The 21,061-nt window shown below is 39.2% G+C and overlaps 1 protein-coding gene across 1 annotated transcript in view; it reads left to right on the forward strand.

The window, feature by feature from the left end:
* CERS6 (ceramide synthase 6) overlaps positions 1 to 19,598 on the forward strand; it is a 101,688-nt gene extending 82,090 nt beyond the window's left edge. Inside the window, exons 8-10 of the mRNA XM_070731704.1 lie at positions 1,599 to 1,705; positions 8,460 to 8,616; positions 15,335 to 19,598. Of these exons, the coding sequence (XP_070587805.1) occupies positions 1,599 to 1,705; positions 8,460 to 8,616; positions 15,335 to 15,484 (414 nt within the window). The 3' untranslated portion in view covers positions 15,485 to 19,598. The remainder of the gene's footprint in view (positions 1 to 1,598; positions 1,706 to 8,459; positions 8,617 to 15,334) is intronic.
* Positions 19,599 to 21,061: the final 1,463 nt, after the last annotated feature.

A 21,061-nucleotide genomic window follows, 5' to 3' on the forward strand; every position in this document is an offset into this window, starting at 1 on the left:
TTTTTTTATGATGCTTTTGATGTTAGGTGACCATTTTAGGTCTTGAGATATGATAGAACCTAGAAATTTGAAGGTATCTACTGTTGATACTGTGTTGTCTAGTATTATGATAGGTGGAAGGGTGGAAGAGATGGCATTAAGAAACAAACCTAGATATTTGATTCAGGATGAGTGGATTACAACAGCAGTTTGTTAACAGAGACTTTTGAAAACTTAACCTTGAAATTTTTGTTATTCTTTCCGTGTTAACTGGTTTGTCATGAATATAGTACAATGATACCTCGTCTTATAAAAGCCTCATCATACAAACTTTTCGAGATACAAACCGGGGTTTAAGTTTTTTTGCCTCTTCTTACAAACTATTTTCACCTTACAAACCCACCACCACTGCTGGGATGCCCCGCCTCCGGACTTCCGTTGCCACCGAAGCACCTGTTTTTGCGCTGCTGGGATTTCCCCAAGGCTCCCCACCATGAGAAACCCCACCTCCGGACTTCCGTGTTTTTGTGATGCTGCAGGGGAATCCCAGCAGTGCAAAAACAGGCGCTTCGGCTGGCAAAAGGGGTGAATTTTGGGCTTGCATGCATTAATCGCTTTTCCATTGATTCCTATGGGAAACATTGTTTCGTCTTACAAACTTTTCACCTTAAGAACCTCATCCCGGAACCAATTAAGTTTGTAAGACAAGGTATCACTGTACATACAAAGCAAGGCAATAATTTGCAAATAAATTTACTAGTCTAAAAATTTTGGGGGATGCCTGTCACAAGAGGTTGGAAGCAATATTGTAGTAAAATATTAATCAGTATTCAATTGGGGGGATAATGTGTGTTGGGGTTTTTTTCTTTATAATGCACTTTTTTAATGTGTTGACTTTTAAGGGGAGATTAATGGATTTTTAGAAATATTTTTTGTCTTTTGGGAAGTTTTATATGTTAACTTCTTTTGAACAAAAGGGGGAAAAATGATGGAAAAAAAGCAAACAGAAATGTGAAAAAATAATTCTAGTACTGGAAATTGTTTCTAGGAATTAAATCTTTTTGAACTTCTAATGTGTTGAATAGCCATATTTAAGTTTGGAAAAAAGAAAAACAAAAATACAATAGTATAATTTATTATCCCTGAGAAATAAAGATGGCACACGGCAATACAGACATTAAAAAATAACAAGACACCAAGTGTTAATGGACAGGGTCAACTTTTGCCCTCACAATATATGAGCCGCGGTGGCACATTGATTAGAGTGCAATACTGCAGGCTACTTCTGCTGATAACCTGCTGCCAGCAGTTTGGATCTCACCTGAGTCAAGGTTGACTCAGTCTTCCATCCTTTCGAAGTGGGTAACATGAGGACCCAGACTGGTGGGGGCAATAGGCTGGCTCTGTACCACCATTTAGAGTGGTCTGTAAAAGCACTGTGAAGCGGTATATAAGTCTAAGTGCTATTGCTATTGCTATTCTACAAAGTTTCAAAGCAGAAGTACTAAGGGCAGTAAAAGATTAAAACAGTGACAGTACACACTTGAATATTTTATACGGTACAATATCTGCACAGTTTCTTTAGAAAGGAAGTGACCTATTTCTTTTTCTTATTACAGGCAGCCAAAATGGCAAACTACTGCAAGTTTCAAAAACTCTGCGATTTCCTCTTCCTTATGTTTGCTATTATTTTCATTATTACTAGGCTTGTACTATATCCTTTATGGTAAGTAAAAAAAAATTCATGGGTTTGCATATGCTAAGACAGCCTTCCTCAATCTGGAAACCCGTGGCTTTGTTGCGCTGCAGTTTGCAAAATTTCCACCAGGCATAGCTACAGATGGCTGCAGGTTTTATGGAAGTCTGTGTTCAAGGGTCGTATGGGAAGAACCTGTTGGTGGTCTATTGCCTGCAATGTTTTCAGGACTGAAATATGTTTTATAGTAAGATGATGATGATAATAATAATAATAATAATAATAATAATAATAATAATAACAACAACAACAACAACAACAACAACAATAATAATAATAATTTATTAGATTTGTATGCCGCCCCTCTCTGAAGATATTTTCCCCTAGTGAAGAATCAGTGAATCTGGGCAGGAAGAGAGCATTGCCAAAATTACAACCATCCAAATATTAGGTGTCAAATTAACATTACTTTTTTTTTTATTACACAGATTGCTTTATAGTGTTTTGAGTATGGTAACCATAGTATGGAAAAAGATGTGGCTCTCAACTAGGTTACCATTTAGGTGCAACCAGGGGTGGGCTACTGCCCGGATGGGGGGAGGAACGTAGTGGGGGAGCGAAAATAGAGCTCCACCCCAGAACATCCAATTTGCACTGAAAGATGTTGAAGGAAAATGCAGGGTGTCCTGCATAAGCCACGCCCACAGTATGGTAGTAAAAATTTTGGTAGCCCTTCATTGGGTGTAACTTGCTAGCGTTCGATGCTGTGTCCACTTCTCCTTGTGGCAGATTACAGAAATTGGATGGGGTTTGCATTCTGTGACAACAGAAATTGTGGGAAAGACATGCTCCTGAAGCCTAACCTTAAAAGGTCCAGGGTCCTCCAAGGTTGGAGACCCCTGCTCTAAACTTTCCTATAACTTTGCCAAATCTAAAACTAATTATAGTGGCTTGATAAACTTTCGTTTCTTTTAAGAAAAGTTCGTGTATTCTGGCACAATATCATGCCTTATCCCTCTCCTCAAGCTATCCTTGAAGGCAATACAGGAAGATTCCCTACACAAAGAGAGACAATGGCCCATGACTCTGGACACACAGAAACAACAGAGCATATGCTTCTCCGGTGCCTATGTTACAGAGACATTCATCTCACTATTATTGCAATTCTACACTTCCCTTTTGCTTTCAAATACCAACCCTCCTACAACATATAATATTTCCAGGTTCTGTGTGGTGGTGCGTAAAATCCGTCAGATGATGCACCTGTGCAGGGGTGAAATGCTCCCGGTTTGGGCGTGCCTGCTGGAGGTTGAAGTGCCGATAGCGATGGCAGCGCAAGGCTTCACCCACCCGCCCAGACGCCACTATTTGGCTTCTTTTACCCTCTGTCCATGCACAAAGCGTTTGCACATGCACAGAGGATAGAAAACCAAATGGCTGCATCCGGGCGGGTGGGCGAAGCCTCGCACTGCCGTCACTACCGGCTCTCCAACTACAGGCATGCATGCCTAAACCAGAGGTATTTCACCCCTGCACCTGTGCCAAAAATGAGACTGGATGCGCATCTAGTTCATCATGCTCTGTAATTTGATAGATTTATCTGCCCCGTGCTAAAGTTTATGCTTCCCCGCAGCCAGCTAATCCTCCTAATCCTCCTTTTTAGATATTCACTGCTTAGTTTATACCTTTTAGCTTTATATAATGATTAATATTTTAGATGCTTTCTAATTGACTGTACCCACCCTCCTTATGTTGCTTTTGACCGTAATAAAAATTTGATTGACTGGGCGATGCCTGGATTTTTCATTATCTTCCCTAATCCATCTGTTGAAATTCAACGGAAGCACAGTAGCAGATTTCTATTTTTCCTCGCTGCTTTCCTCTCAGTGTAATTACATTTTGAAAATGGCAGAAGTCAGCAGAACTAGATTACTCAGCAGGAAAAAAAAATTGCTGTAGAGGATGGGTCTTCAGCTACATTCAAAAGTGTATGCCAGAATTGACCTAAGACATGCTCTTGAATAATATTCAAGGTGTATCATCTCCTTCAACCCAACCCCCTGCTACAGATTGGATTACAATTTTTTATCAAACCTTGCACTTCCTTTGCAGTTTGCTTGGATTGAGGTCATGGTGTGTATTTTGAGGCTAGAATCTCCTTTGTATAAAATACTTGAGATTTGGAACAAAGATTTTATATTCAGCAGCTTGCTTTTTAATAAATATATAATGCTGTTTTTCTCTGTGTGTACAAACAGAAAAACAGCATTCGGATTGCTAATTTTCTGTTGGGTTATGTTTGCTTTTAATCTTACCTTACCTCTGGGAAATTAACATTTTGTAATTTTGTAATTAGCTACACTGAGAACAATATTTCCTAAAATTCTGGCAAATGGTCTGATCTCTAGATTTTTAATTTCAATTCATATAAATCACAACCAATGGTAAAGATTTGTGGGGAATGTGTTCAAAAGCCATTTTAATTAATTGGGCAATTAACCAATAGGATTTGGTGATTCCTGTACATTTTGCACATAGATGTTATCTTAAACAAGCAGCTACTTAAATTAGAAAAGACAAAATGTACTTTTGTAAGTTACATGGGCAGAAAAAAAGGTAGACAATGTTAATTCTTCTATGGATTGCATTTAATTAAGTATCATAAAGTAATTGGACACATTTTTAGGTATTTTTTTAATTAACTATCCTAAGGGACAAAATTATGATTAAAAAAACAACTTAACTGTGAAGCATAATGACCTTCCATGTAGAGGGTGCAGCTAGATATTTTCTGTCTTATTGTTTCACCTGCTTTTTTAGTATTAGCATTTATTTATTTATTTATTTATTCATTCATTCATTCATTTATTTATTTACTTATTTATTTATTTAGATTTGTATGCCGCCCCTCTCCGCAAATTATATTGTATTTTTATAGTTATGTGCTGCTCTGTGTTTCATATAGAATGAAGGGTAATAAAAAGTGTTCAGTCATTATATTTTAAAAATGAAAGGCAATGGGGAATTGCAAAAAAAGCATTTGAAAGGAAGTCTTTTACAGTAGGATTTTAAGGTTGTGTCAATGATTTTAATAGTACTTATTGCTAAAATAGAATATTAAATCTAAATTAAAGAAAGTGCATACAGTATATGGTTCAAACTCATATAATTGCATTTTCTCTGACATTTCTGCTGAGAACATAAGAATTAAAACAATTTTTAACAGTGAATCTCTATTATTGGGGCTACCTACATGGGGCTACCTTTGAAGAGTGTTCGGAAACTTCAGATCGTCCAAAATGCAGCCGCGTGAGCGGTTTTGGGCCTTCCAAGACATACCCATATCTCATCATCACTCCCCTGACTGCATTGGCTGCCAATCTGTTTCCGGACTCAATTCAAAGTGTTGGTTATGACCTATAAAGCCCTACATGGCATAGGACCAGACTATCTCTGAGACCGCCTTCTGCTGCACGAATCCCGGCGACTGGTGAGGTCCCACAGAGTTGGTCTCCTCAGGGTCCCGTTGACCAAACAATGCCGGCTGGTGGAACCTGGGGAAGAGCCTTCTCTGTGGGGGCCCCGGACCTCTGGAATCAGCTGCCCCCGGAGATTCGCATTGCCCCCACCCTCCTTCCCTTCCGAAAGAGTTTAAAAACTCATCTTTGTCGCCAGGCCTGGGGTTATTAGATTTTCCCCCTGACCAACGAATGTTTTTTTTAGTATGATTTGTTAAATGAATGTTAATGGAAGTTTTTAAAATTAGAAATTTTAAGTATTGTTTTTATGTATATTAATTTGATTGATTTACTACTGTCTCTTTGTATATTCTGTGAGCCACCCCGAGTCCTCGGAGAGGGGCGGCATACAAATCCAATTAAATTTAAACTTAAACTTATTCTGTAGCTATAAGAAAGTCAGATATTTTTCATATGAATGAAAGTGTACTCAGTTTCTCTTAGAAACATTAATTACGTGAACCACGAAATTTCTTCTATCACAGTGACTGCAGTCGTGTGTCATAGCAAGCCAGAAGGTAGATTCCTTGATTTGAGCATAGCATATTGTATGAATTGCTAATTGTGATCTGTTCAATGAACAGTAAACCATGACAAAATACCACTTGTGAGCCAGGTCAATATGTTTGATTTTTTTCCCCATCATGTTCTTTCCACCATTCACAATTTCACCCAGTGGAACATCTACCTGAATCATATTGTCCCTGTTCTCACATACAGTACCAGTTATGACATTGTGCCACATACATTTATGGGCATTTACTGAGAAATTTGAAAATTTTGCATAGACTATTGAAAACACAAGTCTTTTACGACTGTGGATGATACATTTTGCTTTTAATTAAATTGATGGAAATTAGTGTGTGGAGGAAAAACTATGATCTCTTAATTCATATCAATTAACAATTGTAGAACCTAGAAATTCCTCTTGCTCCCTTTCAACTTGTGTCTGCATCACCTTTTCTCATTAGGCCACTGCCTAATTCAGCTATCTCTCTTTGAACTTCTGAGTCTTCCATTTCCAGCCATGTTAACTAGAATGAAAGAAGTTGGAATCAAGATCCATGGAGAAGATACCACAATGGGGAAAACCTGACTCATTTTATCAGGCTTCATTTAACCATCCTTTTGAAAATATTCCTTTCTCTTTCTCAGAGAATAACAGCTCCTTAAACCAAGGAGTCCAGAACATTCAAGGTCATTCTGTAAGATTGTCTGTCCTTGCTTCAGGTTTCATTCCAATTCATGAATGAAATTCATTCACCCTCCTTGTCTCTGGACTGGACTGATGTGTCCCCCATTTGTATCTCCCACCTTTAGAATCTTCAGTCACCTCCTGTATAAAGTTTAACCTCCACTTTTCCATGCAACCTCAGATTTTGTTTCCTCACAAACATTGAATTACAAATGCAAGTAAATAAACACTTCAGATTTCTTGGTGTGGCAGAATTTTCCCTTAAAATAAAAATCATAATATGGATTATTGAAGCTAACATGCTGAAGATGCCATCTGGTGGTTATATTTGGTCCATTACTACATTTCCTTGAAGGGGGGAAAAAGTTACGGTAAACACAACAAATAATACTGCAAAGTCCAATGAAATAAATGTGACTTAGCATTTCATGCCACATTTATTTTTTGTTTGATGTATTTCTTTAAAAAAAATCTAAAATTCAACCATACCTTTAAAAAATATCTGCCCTCAAGATAATACATCCAAATGGCAAAACAAAATCCTAGAGAAGAAAGATAAAAATGAACAGTCTCACTGAAGAATTGTTGCAAAATAAAACAAGCCTCTAAAGCAAAATAGAACATCCGGCAGGAAATTATTTGGATCATTGTAGGCAGTTGTTTGTGCTTGCTCCCACTAGAACCAACAGAGTGGGCATGCCCTTCTATTAAATGTCATGATTTCTCTGTCATAACACCTATCCTGTGGAACATCATCCTCCCAAGATAATAATTTTGACTCTTTTGACCATTCATAGGAGACATTGGAGAGCTCATTGTTCCCTCTGGCATTTAGGCTAGAGCGGTGGTCCTCGAGAAAATTATGGTCATCAGCAGGAAAATTATTTGCATTTTTTAAATATTGCAATAAATACTATTTAAAAAAAAAAAACATTCATATTAGTGGTCTGTGGGATTTACAATTATTAATGGTCCTTGAGGTCCAAAAGGTTGATCACCCCTGGGGTAGTGTGCTAAATGAGCCATACTTTTGATTTGGTTGGTAGCTGTTTTTCCCCCATGAATGAAGGCAATTATGCATGTCCCTGGATAATGTTACAAGATCTGATTTGGGCTGGTCACTGGGACTAGAGATTTACTTGTCTGACCTTTTGGACTCATTCTACAGCCTATATTGTTTCTTTTTTAAAATAATAATAATTGATTGCGAACGTGGCATGGTTTTAAACTTCAGGCATATATTTTAGTTTTTGGTAGTTTATTTTTAACAAATTATCTTATGGTTACACGTTATGTTTTGCTTTTTAATCTTCTGTTTTTTGCTTAAAGATATTGTTGTGAAATAGATGTGGTATAAGTATAGATTGCCAACCAGCATTTTAATAGAAGTCAATCAAGTAGCTCACATGGAAGTAGTTGTAGGCTAGCAAACTCAACAGAAATGGGTATGATTCTATAGAGCAGTGGTTCTCAACCTGGGGATTGGGATCCCTTTGGGGGTCGAATGACCATTTCACAGGGGTCACCTAAGGCCATGGGAAAAGACAAATTTACCATGGTGTTAGGAACGAAAGCTTCTATTCTGGCAACTTGGAATATATTTTTACAACCCGACCAATCAGGGGTTTACAGTGGGAGTGCCCCTCTGACCTTCCTGCCAATCAGCTTAAAGCTCTGAAGGGAGAATTGGTGCTAGACTTATGGTTGGAGGTCACCACAATATGAGGAACTGTATTAAGGGGTTGCAGAATTAGAAAGATTGAGAACCACTGCTATAGAGGGTTCTCGAAATAGGTGAAGCAAAAGCAGGATATAAATGTAAGAAACTTTTTTTTAAAAGGAAGGAAATGGGATTAAACAAATAGGAAAAAACCTAATCCCCTGTGAATCAAAGGTGCAAATTCTGCATGAATATAAAAGTAGTCCTTGACAGTTTCATCTCCAAATTCATAGAAGCTGTGTGAAATCTCCCTTGCTGCCTGCTTGACTGCTAAATAACTCTGTGATAAAGTGATTGGTAAACGATCCATTTCTCATCAGTGTGCATCTCCCTCCTCCCCATTTCTTTCAGGATACTGAATACCGTATTCTTCGAACTGCCTGAAATTGTTGGTGGTTTTCCTGGTTTATCAATCTTTGTCATTTTACTTTTGATACTTCAAATTCTCCACTGCTTTTGGTCCTATTTAATAATAAAGGCAGCCTATAAAGCTATTTTGAAAGGCAAGGTAAGATCAATGGGGATGTTTATATTAATGTCTTTTAATCATCTACTTTTCCGTTGACTATTCTTGTATTGACTTTTTCTGGCAGTGGAAGGATTGTTAGGGTAGCTTTGTTAGGATTTCTGACTCTAAATGTGCTGATAAAGAGACTCACAATAAACATAAGCTCAGTTCTTCCAATAAACATAAACCCAGTTCTTGTTATATCTATATCTTAGTACATTGTATGAATTCAACTATCACAGCGAGTAAATTGTGGTTCTCTAATGAGTCACCCAGCACTATTTTATCTTAGAATAGAATCTGTAGGTGGGGATCCCACTCTCTGAAATGTTCAAAGGCTGAGCTTTGAGCTCTATACATAAGGAAACTCAATGAGCATTGTATTTTTGTATTTAAGTTGTCTGTTCCAACCTTCCCCCCACCCCATTTATCTACCCGATTTCCAAACTAAATTCTAGTTCCCAGTGGAAAGATTGTTTAGAACCACTCCTTCAAATTGCCTAAATGCAGGAGAAGGTGAAACAACCTATTGCGTTTTTCTTCAGCCTGGTTTTCTGGAAATAGTTTAGACTGTTGTGCTAACTCAACCAACTACGGTTTATTCAATGAACCCTAGCTAAGCAAACATTTGCATGCGGTTTAGCCACTGTGAGTCTGAAATATTTTATTTTTGACTATCTGAATATGTATTTAAACAATGTCGGTTGGCGGGCCCCAGGGGAAGAGCCTTCTCTGTGGTGGCCCTGACTCTCTGGAACCAGCCCCCCCCAGAGATTAGAACTGCCCCTACCCGCCTCGCCTTTCGCAAACTCCTTAAAACCCACTTTTGTCGTCAGGCATGGGGGAACTGAGATATCTCCCCCGGGCCTATACAATTTATGTATGGTATGCGTGTGTGTATGTTTGTTTAATAATGGGGTTTTTTTAATATTTTAAATTGTAAATTATTAGATTTGTTATAAACTGTCTTTATTGTGTTGTGAGCCGCCCCGAGTCTATGGAAAGGGGCGGCATACAAATCTAATAAATAATAATAATAATAATAATAATAATAGTAATAATAATTTATTGAGTATTAGATTGAATATATTATCCTGGTTCAAGTAGTTGTTGTTTTAGTTTTGTGCTTAGTTCATCACCTGAGCCGTTTACTCTTAAGCAAAGGTCTGTTTCTTAGGACTTTCTACCTGTGTGTGCGTATACTTGTCTGGGATATTTTCAATTTTTTTTCTGAAAGCACTTGTGCAGTTACAAACATGCATTGATTTTCATGCATTGTGTTTTTTTTAAATACGGTGTTCCCTCGCTTTTCGCGGGGGATGCGTTCCGAGACCGCCCGCAAAAGTTGAATTTCCGTGAAGTAGAGATGCGGAAGTAAATAACACTATTTTTGGCTATGAACAGTACAAACACTTTAAACCCCTAAATTGCAATTTTCCATTTCCTTAGCAACCATTCAGATTATTACTCACCATGTTTATTTATTAAAGTTTATTAAAAAAAATATTTATTAAAGGCAGACGAAAGTTTGGCGATGGCATATGACGTCATTGGGTGGGAAAAACTGTGGGATAGGGAAAAAACCCGCAAAGTATTTTTTAATTAATATTTTTGAAAAACCGTGGTATAGACTTTCCGCGAAGTTCGAACCCGCGAAAATCGAGGGAACACTGTATATATATGTGTGTGTGGAAAATATAATACATAAAAATAAATCAAATGTAAAAGGCAGTATGCAAATCAGCCCTGAGCAGTTACAGAATGTGAAGCCACAAATCTACCCAGACCTGTCATCTTTAGACTGATAACTGGAAGTTCTGTGCGGCTTCTGTGTCTCCCAGACTGAGCCGCATAAACACCTTCCAGGTTGCGGCTCAGTCTCTGAGACTAGAAACCCACACTGGAAGGTATTTAATTGGTGTTCTGGCAGGCAGTCTCTGGTTTCATGGGAAAGCTGCATGTGACTTCTTTCTAAACCTTCTTAATCATTTCCTTTTTCTGCTGTCTCTGAAGGCTGGGAAGTGGAATCCTTTGGATGTAAGTGTCTCTGGTAGGAAGCACACAGTACAGTATCTGTTTCTGTGGGCTTGCCGCTTCTCTCCTTTCTTTTCTGTGTCCTTTAACTGCTGAATATTCACTTTGCTAAAGATTGCATGCTCTTTGCAGCTCTAGAGCCAGCCCTTTCTTTTTGTTTTCTTCCTTAGTGTTTACTTAGGGTCTGCTTCCCCCCCCCCCCCCAATCAACTGAGTGTTGATCCATTGGATGCGACATGAGTTGGCCAACTGGCTTGTTGACCAAGCCGGACATCATACTAGAGCTAACCATTATTTAGCATATTCCTAAACGGAAAACGTATAAAACTATTCGACTTCTCTTGACCTCCAGTTCAATGGACCTTTTCGGGATGGAACATAGTAAATATGAAAAAAGGGGGGGGGGATTTTCTGGAGTTGTCCCCAACTGAGCTTATCATTTCTATCCTTCCATTAACATACAGGAGGGACAATTAAAATTATTTGCAATGGCCCACCAGCCTATGTAAAAATTGTATGGGATGTTAGTAGATAGGGATATTTATTTCCTTTGGTCTGGCGATCATAAGAACAGTAACCGGCAGGGGATTTTGTTTCTGCTTTGTCAGTGGTTTACATCCTACATTTGAATTCAATATACAATCTACTATTTGGCCATAAAATAAAAGGAGTCCTATGCACATCTAGCTGAACTTCAAAGGCTTTAGATGCTAGAGGTCCTTTCTTATATGCAGTGCTAAAATTCATTACATGCATCGAATTAACACCCTTGCAGGTTCGCTCAACCCTCCAACACTTTGTCACTTTTGATACAGCTTGGTCTTTTTCTAAGGCTCCTTTTTCTGTTTAGCAGGGGGGTTTTTCCCTTCCGCTCAAAATTTACTGCCTGCTGTTATGCCAAATGCAATTCACAATCAGGGATTTTATTACATAGTGCATTACTTCATAGTATATTGAGCACTCATTGATGCAGGAATGGGGAGCCTTTTGGAAGTGGGGCTTGGGGGAGAGCTAGGAAGAAGAGTAAACAGAACGATATTAAGAATACAGATGGGGCTGCAATTTTACAGGATGTCTCCCCATTTTTCTACAATGTATTTTCTCTCACTAACTACCGTATTTTTCGGAGTATAAGATGCACCTTAGTTTTGGGGGAGGAAAACAAGGGGGAAAAGCCTCTGCCTCCCAACAAACAGAAAATAGTACAGATGATATACACTATTTGCTGTGTATTTCTGTGCATGTGTGTCTGACCCATAAAAATAGCAAAGAATTGGAAAAATGTACATTATGGCAGTATGCGAGATTCGCCCAGAAAGTAATGCACCACATTTTTTCTTCAACAATTATTTATTGAACACAATGAAACTTATACACAAGAAAGAGTGATGTTTCTTCTACACTCCCTTTTTTTCCATGTAATTTCTGTCCCGTTCTATGGCCTTCCTCCAGCGAGACACAAGGGCGTGTGTGCCCTCTCGGTACCACTCCTTGTTCTGGTCATGAAGCCATTTCTGCACTGTGCAAATCACCTCTTCACCCTCACCTTCTGTGCCCAGTGACTAACCGTACTTCTATTGACTGCAGATTCTCCATAAACTCTGCACAAACATTTGTGATTCTTCCCAACGGTTTCTTTCTCTGCGGTGAGAAATTCAATGACGTCAACGCTGCTTGTAACATACATCACTTACAGATGCCATTTCAAAACACTGCTGCAGCTACACTATCTGTCTGAAGAAACACAAAATTTACACACGCACTCCTGATAATTCACTCGCAGCAATTTGCTCCTTGCAGCTAATTTCACTTTCAGTTCTAGCAGGTGGCCTGTCTGTGCTAAATCAGCTGTATTTCAGGAGGCCAATAATCACTTGCTTCAGGCTCTGTGCTGTTTGCTGCAAGGAGGTAAATTGCTGGGAGGCAGAGACCAAAGAGTGCAGGTGGCTGGCTGGGGCTACATTCGGTGTATAAAATGCACCCAGGTTTTCAACTTCTTTTGGGGGGTTAAAAGGTGTGTCTTATACTCTGAAAAATAGGGTGAGTGCATCATTCAAGGTCAAAATTAGAGGCAGCTCTGAGAACTACCCTAGAAATAAGTACAGTATTTGGGGTGGTTGGATTACAAATTACCCATCTTACATCAATGGCTTGTTAGTTGTTCATGCCTTTCTCAACTGCAATACAGTGATCCCTCGAGTATCGCGAGGGTTACGTTCCAAGACCCCTCGCAATACTCGATTTTTCGCAATGTAGGGTTGCGGAAGTAAAAACACCATCTGCGCATGCGCACCCTTTTTTTTCATGGCCACGGATGCGCAGATGGTGGAGGTGGGGAGCGACGAAAGTGCGGAAGCCGACAGATTGCTTTGAATGTCGGCTGCCCCCGCCCCCCCAGCACCCGCTCGCCCGCTGTTCGCCGCTCGCCCGCCCTTCGCCCGGCCACCCGCCGTTCGCTCGCTGCTCGCCCGGCCACCCGGGTTCGGGGGGGTGCTGGGAAGCCCCCCAGGCCGGCTGCGACCTTTTAAAACAGACGCGCCGCTTCCCAGCTGAGTCCTGAAGCCAAATGCGGAAGTTCGCCTTTGGCGTTTGGCTTCAGGACTCAGCTGGGAAGCGGCGCGGCTGTTTTAAAGGGTCGCAGCCGGCCTGGGGGGCTTCCCAGCCCCCCCCCCCCTGAACCCGGGTTCGGGGTTCGGGGGGTGCTGGGAAGCCCCCCAGGCCGGCTGCAACCTTTTAAAACAGACGCGCCACTTCCCAGCTGACTCCCGAAGCCAAACGCGGAAGTGGTGTTTTTTTTTAATTAATATTTTTTTTAAAATCGCGATATAGCGTTTCGCGAAGATCGAGATCGCGAAACTCGAGGGATCACTGTACTTTATTTGCTGCTGCTTCTTAGCATACACCCTCTCCTGCTTATCTTGACTACCACTGCAGATATGACTTCCAGTTCTGATCTCTCTTCTGATCAGTCAAAAGCATTATTGCATGCTTTCTGTAATCCCAAATCCAGTTTTTTTTCTTTACTATGACAGCAAGGGGTTTGTTTTGTTGTTTTTTGGTTTTCATGATCCAGTTTGAAGCCAAAACCTGGTAATGCCCACAGAAGCTTCCTATGTTGTTTGTTGTTTATTACAGCCAACATTTCTTCAACATTCAAACTGTTCTTTTACTGTTGATAACTTTACTAGAGATATTACCAATTAAATGCTTGGTTTGTCAAAAAAAAAAAAGTATTTACCTTTGGGAACTCTAGACGAAGAATGTGTAATCAAAATTGTCAGCTGGAATCTGGCAAAATCTAGTGGCATAAGCAGTAACAACTGCAAGACTAATATCTGGTTTAAACTTTCAATACTGTATATTAGTGTAGTTTCACAAGAAGTGATAATATACCCTTACTGCTGTTCCTCTCTTTGTTTATATGGAGAGGAAGAAAAATTGAAAGCTTGAGCTATAGATTCATAGATCATATTTATTGATTATCTACCATTCCTTCCTCAAAGCACATGTCAAGCTACATTAGCTTTATTGACAAGGGACATTCAGAGTGATATGAGGAATAAAGTAATGCTAAAGCTTGCTTTACACAATATAAGTTGAGACAAGTATATCTTGAAGAGATTTTGGGAGACATTGTGGGAGGCAGGAAGGGAAGAAGGAAGGAAGAGAAGAAGGAAGGAAAGGAAGGAAGGAAGGAAGGAAGGAAAGGAAGGAAGGGAAGAAGGAAGGAAGAGAAGAAGGAAGGAAGGAAGGAAGGAAGGAAAGGAAGGAAGGAAAGGAAGGGAAGAAGGAATGAATGAATGAATGAATGAAGAAGTTTAAAAGGTGTGGTTGTGAGGCAGCACAAATGGTAGAAAGGATGAAACCAGAGCTATCCAGCCGTGTTTGGTTGTTTGTTTTTGTCTGTCCCACTGGGCGTATATCAAAACCCAGTGCTCGAGTCTAACCTAGTTCTCAAGTCTAACAAATGGATCAGTCTACTGTCTCTCCTTGTACTCTATAAATGGCTCCCCCCCCCCAGCCTATCTCTAGTACAGGGGAGAAATGCTACCAGTTCAGGTGTACCAGTAGTGGTGGCTGGTAGTTTGGAGAACCGGTAGTGTCAGCAGCACAAGGCTCCACCCAGCCGCCTGGATGCCACCATTTTCTTTTTTTAACCCTCTGCACATGCAAAGATGATGGTGGCATGCACGCAAATCGCGCACATACAAATTATGCAACTTCCGAACCGGTAGGGAAGGTTAGTAGATTTCACCGCTGCTCTAGTACCAAATATAAGATGGGCTAGGAGAAGGAAAAGCCTGAACTGATCAAGGGCAGAAGCTAAAGTAGCAGGAAAAGGGAAAAGGATTAAGTCCTTCTCAACTAAGTATCCTTTCTAGCACAAAGGTCAGAACCTGGTCCTCACCCAGGACCTACTAGTTCAATCCAAATTCCTTCAATTTCTCTGGTTTAGCATTTTGGAAGCAAATAGCTGAGATGCAACTGGAAGCTGGTTGGTTCCCCAACTTTTGAATGGGGCAGAGAAACTGCCAAGAAACTCTTGATAGTTGGCCATATAACAGATTTAATAAACAAGTAAATAAACAACAGAACAAGGAGCTGATCTCCTCGGCTCTTATGCAACTAATACCAATAAGGTTTCCTTCTCTCTCTGCTCCCCCTTTCCTTACACCTTCTGCAGACAAAAGATGACCGAAGTGATGTTGAGTCCAGTTCAGATGAGGAACCCTCCACTCTTCAGTCAAGGACCTCCCACAGCTCAGCTACCATCAATGGGACAAATGGAATAAACGGGTATCTCACTGGTAGCAACTCGGCAGAGGAGTATTAATCCTTGGAGTATACACTGCTATGTGAACTGTTTGCTGCAGGAAACAAATAAGTTGTGAATGCCGGATTTGATTTTTTTTCTCTCTCTCTGTTCTTCTTTCCTCCTTTTTTGTGTGTATGTGGGTTTGAATTTCAGAAAAATTATCTACACACACTTGGAATATTTAAAGCTTCTAATACCACACTGCTTTATTTCCTGTTTGTAAATGACAGCGCCACATGATTTTCTGTATGTAGGCATGCTGTATCTATCTATCTATATATCTGACCAGATGGGAGCAGTATTTTCTTTGGTAGTTTTTGAGTATTATTTATTTTATATCTTACTTTGAGATGACTTCCCAATGAAAAAGGAAACTTCCTCAAGATTCTCTTTTGGACATCACTAGGGTGAAAGATTGCCAGGTTAAAGATGGGAGGATGGGGTTGTGCTTGTTTCTCTAGCCAGTATTCTGATATTGTAGTTGCCTGTTAAGATTTCACTTATTGCAAAATCATACCAGTTTATGACTCTAGGGTTTTTTTTTTAATGAGAGGGAGGTTTCTTTTTGCTGAAAGATGCTGACTTTATAACTTGCTGGTACAATCACAATGGTCATTTCCTCCCATTTTAAAATGTTATCTTAATAGTTTATGTAACAGAGTCAGTTTGAACATTCATTTTCATTCACTGTGCGTGCTTTAGAAATACATCTTATTATTGATCTAATCCCTACCCCACCCCAATTTAGTGGCAAATTTGATTTGGCTTCCAGCCAAATGAACTAACTCATTTTCATCATAGGTTCTACTTTGCAGATTACTTCACATTTTCTGTTTGGATCCATTTTTCAAGCATGTGCAATCGGACTGGTATTATAAGCACTGCCTTATAATAATTATAATATTTATTTCTTGCTTTTACTTTCTTATTTCTTATTACATATTCCTTCCCTCAGTAGCCCTTCCAGCTGTTCAAAAATGCTGTTTAGAGTGTGATCAAACCATCCCATTGCCTCCTGTTGTGCATCAGCAACACCTGAGCTGGGATGATTCAATCAATTGCCAATCGGTCCAGGGATCTCCTGTTTCTAGTCCTTCCAGTCAGCCCAGAGTTGTCTGGGAGACTGTCACTCCTTTCCCAGCTTTACCTTTATTTATATATTTATTTAGCTGAAGTGAAAACTATACATACATGGCACAGGTAGAATCAGTACCACTGTGAACAAGAAAGGAGGATTGTATCCCATATGCATTCCTGTGAATTATTTTAAAATACAAACTCATCTTTGCAAAAGAGCGAAACCAGGCTTTTTTAGAGCTTTGTGTTGCAGAAGGCAGAGCAGTCAGAGTGATACACACATACACACACACACACACATCCATTATCTTTATAGCTGTATTATAGGGAAAAATATTAGGGTTAGAGACCTTGATAGCCAGGGAAATGGGGGGAAAGGGCTTTCTTTCTTTCTTTCTTTCTTTCTTTCTTTCCTTCTTTCCTTCTTTCCTTCTTTCCTTCTTTCTTTCTTTTCTAAAAAGAAATGCACTCACAAATAGGGCTTCCACCCAAAGTTTGGAGATACCTAGTTTCAGCTCCACCAGGACTTAGCCTTTTTTGGGGGGGAGGGCTCATGGGCTGTTTTGAGTAAGAGTGGGCAATCCACTTTGCCAGTTAGTTGCACAGGCTACATCTTGAACAAATGGTATGAATTTCACGTTGGAGCTTTTAAAAAACTATTTTAGAAGATATGCATTTGCTTGGCCCAAAAGTCACCTGCGCCAAAGTTAGCATTGAAAGATATAGCACAAAGGAAAGAACAGAAGCTGGACAGAATGTCTTTCTAGAAATAATGTGGGCTCTAGAGGCAAGATGTAGAGAAGAGAATAATTTATTAATAGGGCTAGTTTTGATGGATCACAGTAAAATGCTTAATTTTTACATTTACTGTTGGTATGACAAGACGAGTGGCTCATTTGAATGGGTGTCAAAACCACCCTGCTTAAGAGGCTTTCGGTTTAAATGAGCCAGAAATTAATTGTAAACCAGTTTGGGAAGGTGGTCTGTTTTGTGTTTTTGTTTTTGTTTGGTTTAGGGTTCTTTTGTTTTTTGCTACTGCATATCTGCAGCTTGAGAAAAGTTGTACAGTATTTTACCTGGCTTTATTATATGGGAAGAGCTTTGGAGAAAAAAAAAAGACAAATTAATTAGCTGCTCCGATTACCATTAATTTGAAGAAATAATTCATATGACTGTTTCTGAAACCAACCCAGTTGGTATTTTTTTGTTTTTCCAACGGATGTAGGTATGTTGGTCCCCAATCTTCCAGATGTTTTGATTTGTTGCACAGACCCCAAAATATCTTAAGTCTTGAGCTGGACTCTGGTCATTTGACTATTCTGTGCAAATACATTGGCAAAAACCACAAAACAAAAACCAGTTACTTGTGTGACTAAAAATCTTTTGAAATGCAAATATGGAAAACGTTCCCTTATGTTTTCTATGTAATCCATCAATAGCCCTGCCCTCAAGAGTTCAAGAAAGAGGCAATTAACAGGAGTTGTGAATTAGTATTAATACCCTCCTCGATATCCGTTAAAATTTAATTGGTCCCAGAGTTTCTATTTTTATTTCCATATTGTCATTCCGAAACTGTCACTCTTTGTCTCTGGCTCAACTCTTTGATGCTAGGCTGAAGTCTTTTAAGCAGATAGATTTCAAGGGCTGCACAAAGAAGAGAACCTAAGATGTGATAAAGCAAAAACGGTCAAAATAAATATGCATTTGATGCTCTTTCAGTTAGTTAGTTGTGAAAGCAAACACTAATTCGGAGGGCTGTCCCATTTAATCCCATGTCCATTTCAGTGTTGCAATTAGATAAATGAAAGAAAGAGGTTCCAACTTCATTAGTTGGCAGCTCAGCGACTAGTGTTTGATAGTATGGGTGTTAAAGCAGAGGTCTTCAAACATGGCAACTTTAAGACTTGTGGACTTAAAATTTAGCATAGCTGGCGAATTCTGGGAGTTCAAGTCCACAAGTCTTAAAGTTGCCAGGTTTGGGGATCCCTGCTATAAAATTTAAGTAAACTGTGTTAAGTCACAGGAAAATTGGTCTCTTTTAATGTCATGAAGACTCCAATGGAAAGATGCCCCTTCTTGTACTTTAGGACTTATCAGAAAATGGGGATAGTGTTCACATGTGTGCAAATTCAATGTTCTCCTATGATTGTGCCTGCAAAGAGCCCAAGTCAAAATAAGGAATTATTCCTAGGAAGATTTCCTAGAATCCATCTGGTATTCCTTTGCCTCTAATGGTATTTTCTCATGTAGCTTCTTTATTTAAAAAAAGAAAATTTAAAAGGTCTTATTTGTAAAAGCTGTTTGGTCCCTTTTTGCACTAGAATAAGAAATGCAGTGGCTGGTGTGTGTAGAATAGTGGGGGGGGGGAAACAATAGAAGAAAGCTCTCTGGGGAGTTAGTAGCCTTTAGATTGACTGGATGTTTTAGTAGCCAGCCCTGGAGTAGTGAAGTAAGATCTATAATTGTGTGCATTTATTCTGTTATCAAATAACAATGGAACACACTAAAATAAGTAACGGTGTGTTTTTTTAAAAAACAAGAAAGAAAAGAAAGATTGGCATACATCCAAAGGCGAAAGTCTTTTCGATGTACATCCAGTTAAGTTAGAAGTGTGACGCCTTACCTGCAGTTTCAATTCAAACTGTAGAGTGCCAGATTAAAAATGCCAAAAAAGAAATAATACACGTATCTGTTGTCATTTTTGAGTTCAGTGGATTTCTCATCCGTGGCCTCTTTGTTGCAGATTGCCATTTCCTGTAGGACTGGTTTACCTAAGACCCAACATAGAGGTCTGGGTTAGAAACTTCAATGTGACTTTATCTTTGCACTCATCTTGTAAGTCAGCCCTTACACAGACAATTTGCTCCTTTCCTCTCTCATCCCCCAAAGTCTCCTGTCTTTAATTAGTACCCTTAATTGGAGCTTAATCACATACATTGGTTCATACTGAAAATTTATATACAATGGAGGAAAAGGTGCATACATTCCAGAGTTCACTTCCTTTCTCTCTTCCTTGCACATTCCCCAAACAAAAATACACACATTTTTGTGAAATCCTCCCAATTTTGTTTAAGGAGAAAACATTGGATCTTGGTTCCTAATGACATCAAGCTTATGAGCCATTCTTCTGAGAAGCATTAATATGTGTTTTCTTATATGCTGAAGCGGGCTTCTTCCTTATGTCTGATATACGGAGGCAGGTCTCTTTTGTCTTTTAGCAGAATAAAAGCTTGAATTTGCATTATTAGAGAAGGAGATTAACCATCCATTTTCACACATGATCAAATAGATTTCTGGGAGTGATCCTAGAGGATCTTCTTCAGACTGACGACCTGTGAAGCTATGCTTCACAGATATTCCACAACTGGAATTGAGTGTACTTTATGAATGCTATAGTTTCTCATAAATGATGGGCAAATTGTTATGTAACTGCATAGCAATTTCTTTAGCTTATCTTACACTATATATAAAAAGATATAGGTTACACAGTATGCTGATGGTTCAAGTCAATTATACAGTCTGTCATCACTTTAACAATACATTCCAGAAGTTGGCATTTACACCTATTAATGTGTATTCTTTTCACCATGAATTAATAGGTGTATGTATGTGTGCAAGCACACATATATGTCTATACACACATACATATGTACGCACATATAGTTACCACAACATAAACTTTGGCTTTCTATAAGAAGCAGATGGAATAGTTACTTCTCTCCGGTTATTAATATTTTAATTATTTCATTATTGTTTGCTGTTATATGTTCTGTGTATTCCTGACCCATAATAAATTTAGAGTTCTGCATGCTACTGTGGGAATGACCAAAGTATTCCAAATCCAGCCATCTGGAAATCAGAAACAATCAAAAGGGCTCTTATTATACTACAAGAGTCTTCCTTGGATAAATGGGATGCTGCTGCTAAACTGCCCAATTTTAGTTTCTCTCTTTCACAATTATCTTGAGTTTTTGGAGGAACTTTCTTCCATCGCAGCATGTTTTTAACTGAAATGAAAACTAAGTGCCTGGCTGAGCTTTGCATACTTAGGAAATGGCTTCCCTTTGTTTTAATGTTGGTAGTATTTATTTCAACCTTCGCTTCAGCCTTGCGCATTAACACTACAATAAGGTGATCATAACCAGATGGTAATGACAATCAGATCAAAACTAAGTTTGATTCGAGCCAATCTTATATGGTGAAGGGGCGCAGCTGATGTGCACAGAAAGTGCAACATAGTCTAAAAGTTAACACCCTTTTTGTGTCCTGTGCCAGGAGGTCAGCTCAGGACCAAAAGCGGTAATTCCCCTCCCCCCCCCCCCCCCCGAGATTTCAAGACAATCGAACAATCTGAGAAATTCCTAGAACTTTCAGAACTTAACTGGCATATTCCATGGTCAAAAAAAGAACAATGTGTATAGCCTTGGATTTTGCTGCTTTCTCCTTTTTGTCGTAAATATAAAAATAACCATTCTTCTGAAATACTTGGAATCAATCAATCAATATTGTGAATTTAGA

This window comes from Erythrolamprus reginae, chromosome 1, assembly GCF_031021105.1.
Source record: "Erythrolamprus reginae isolate rEryReg1 chromosome 1, rEryReg1.hap1, whole genome shotgun sequence".
Lineage (NCBI taxonomy): Eukaryota > Metazoa > Chordata > Lepidosauria > Squamata > Dipsadidae > Erythrolamprus > Erythrolamprus reginae.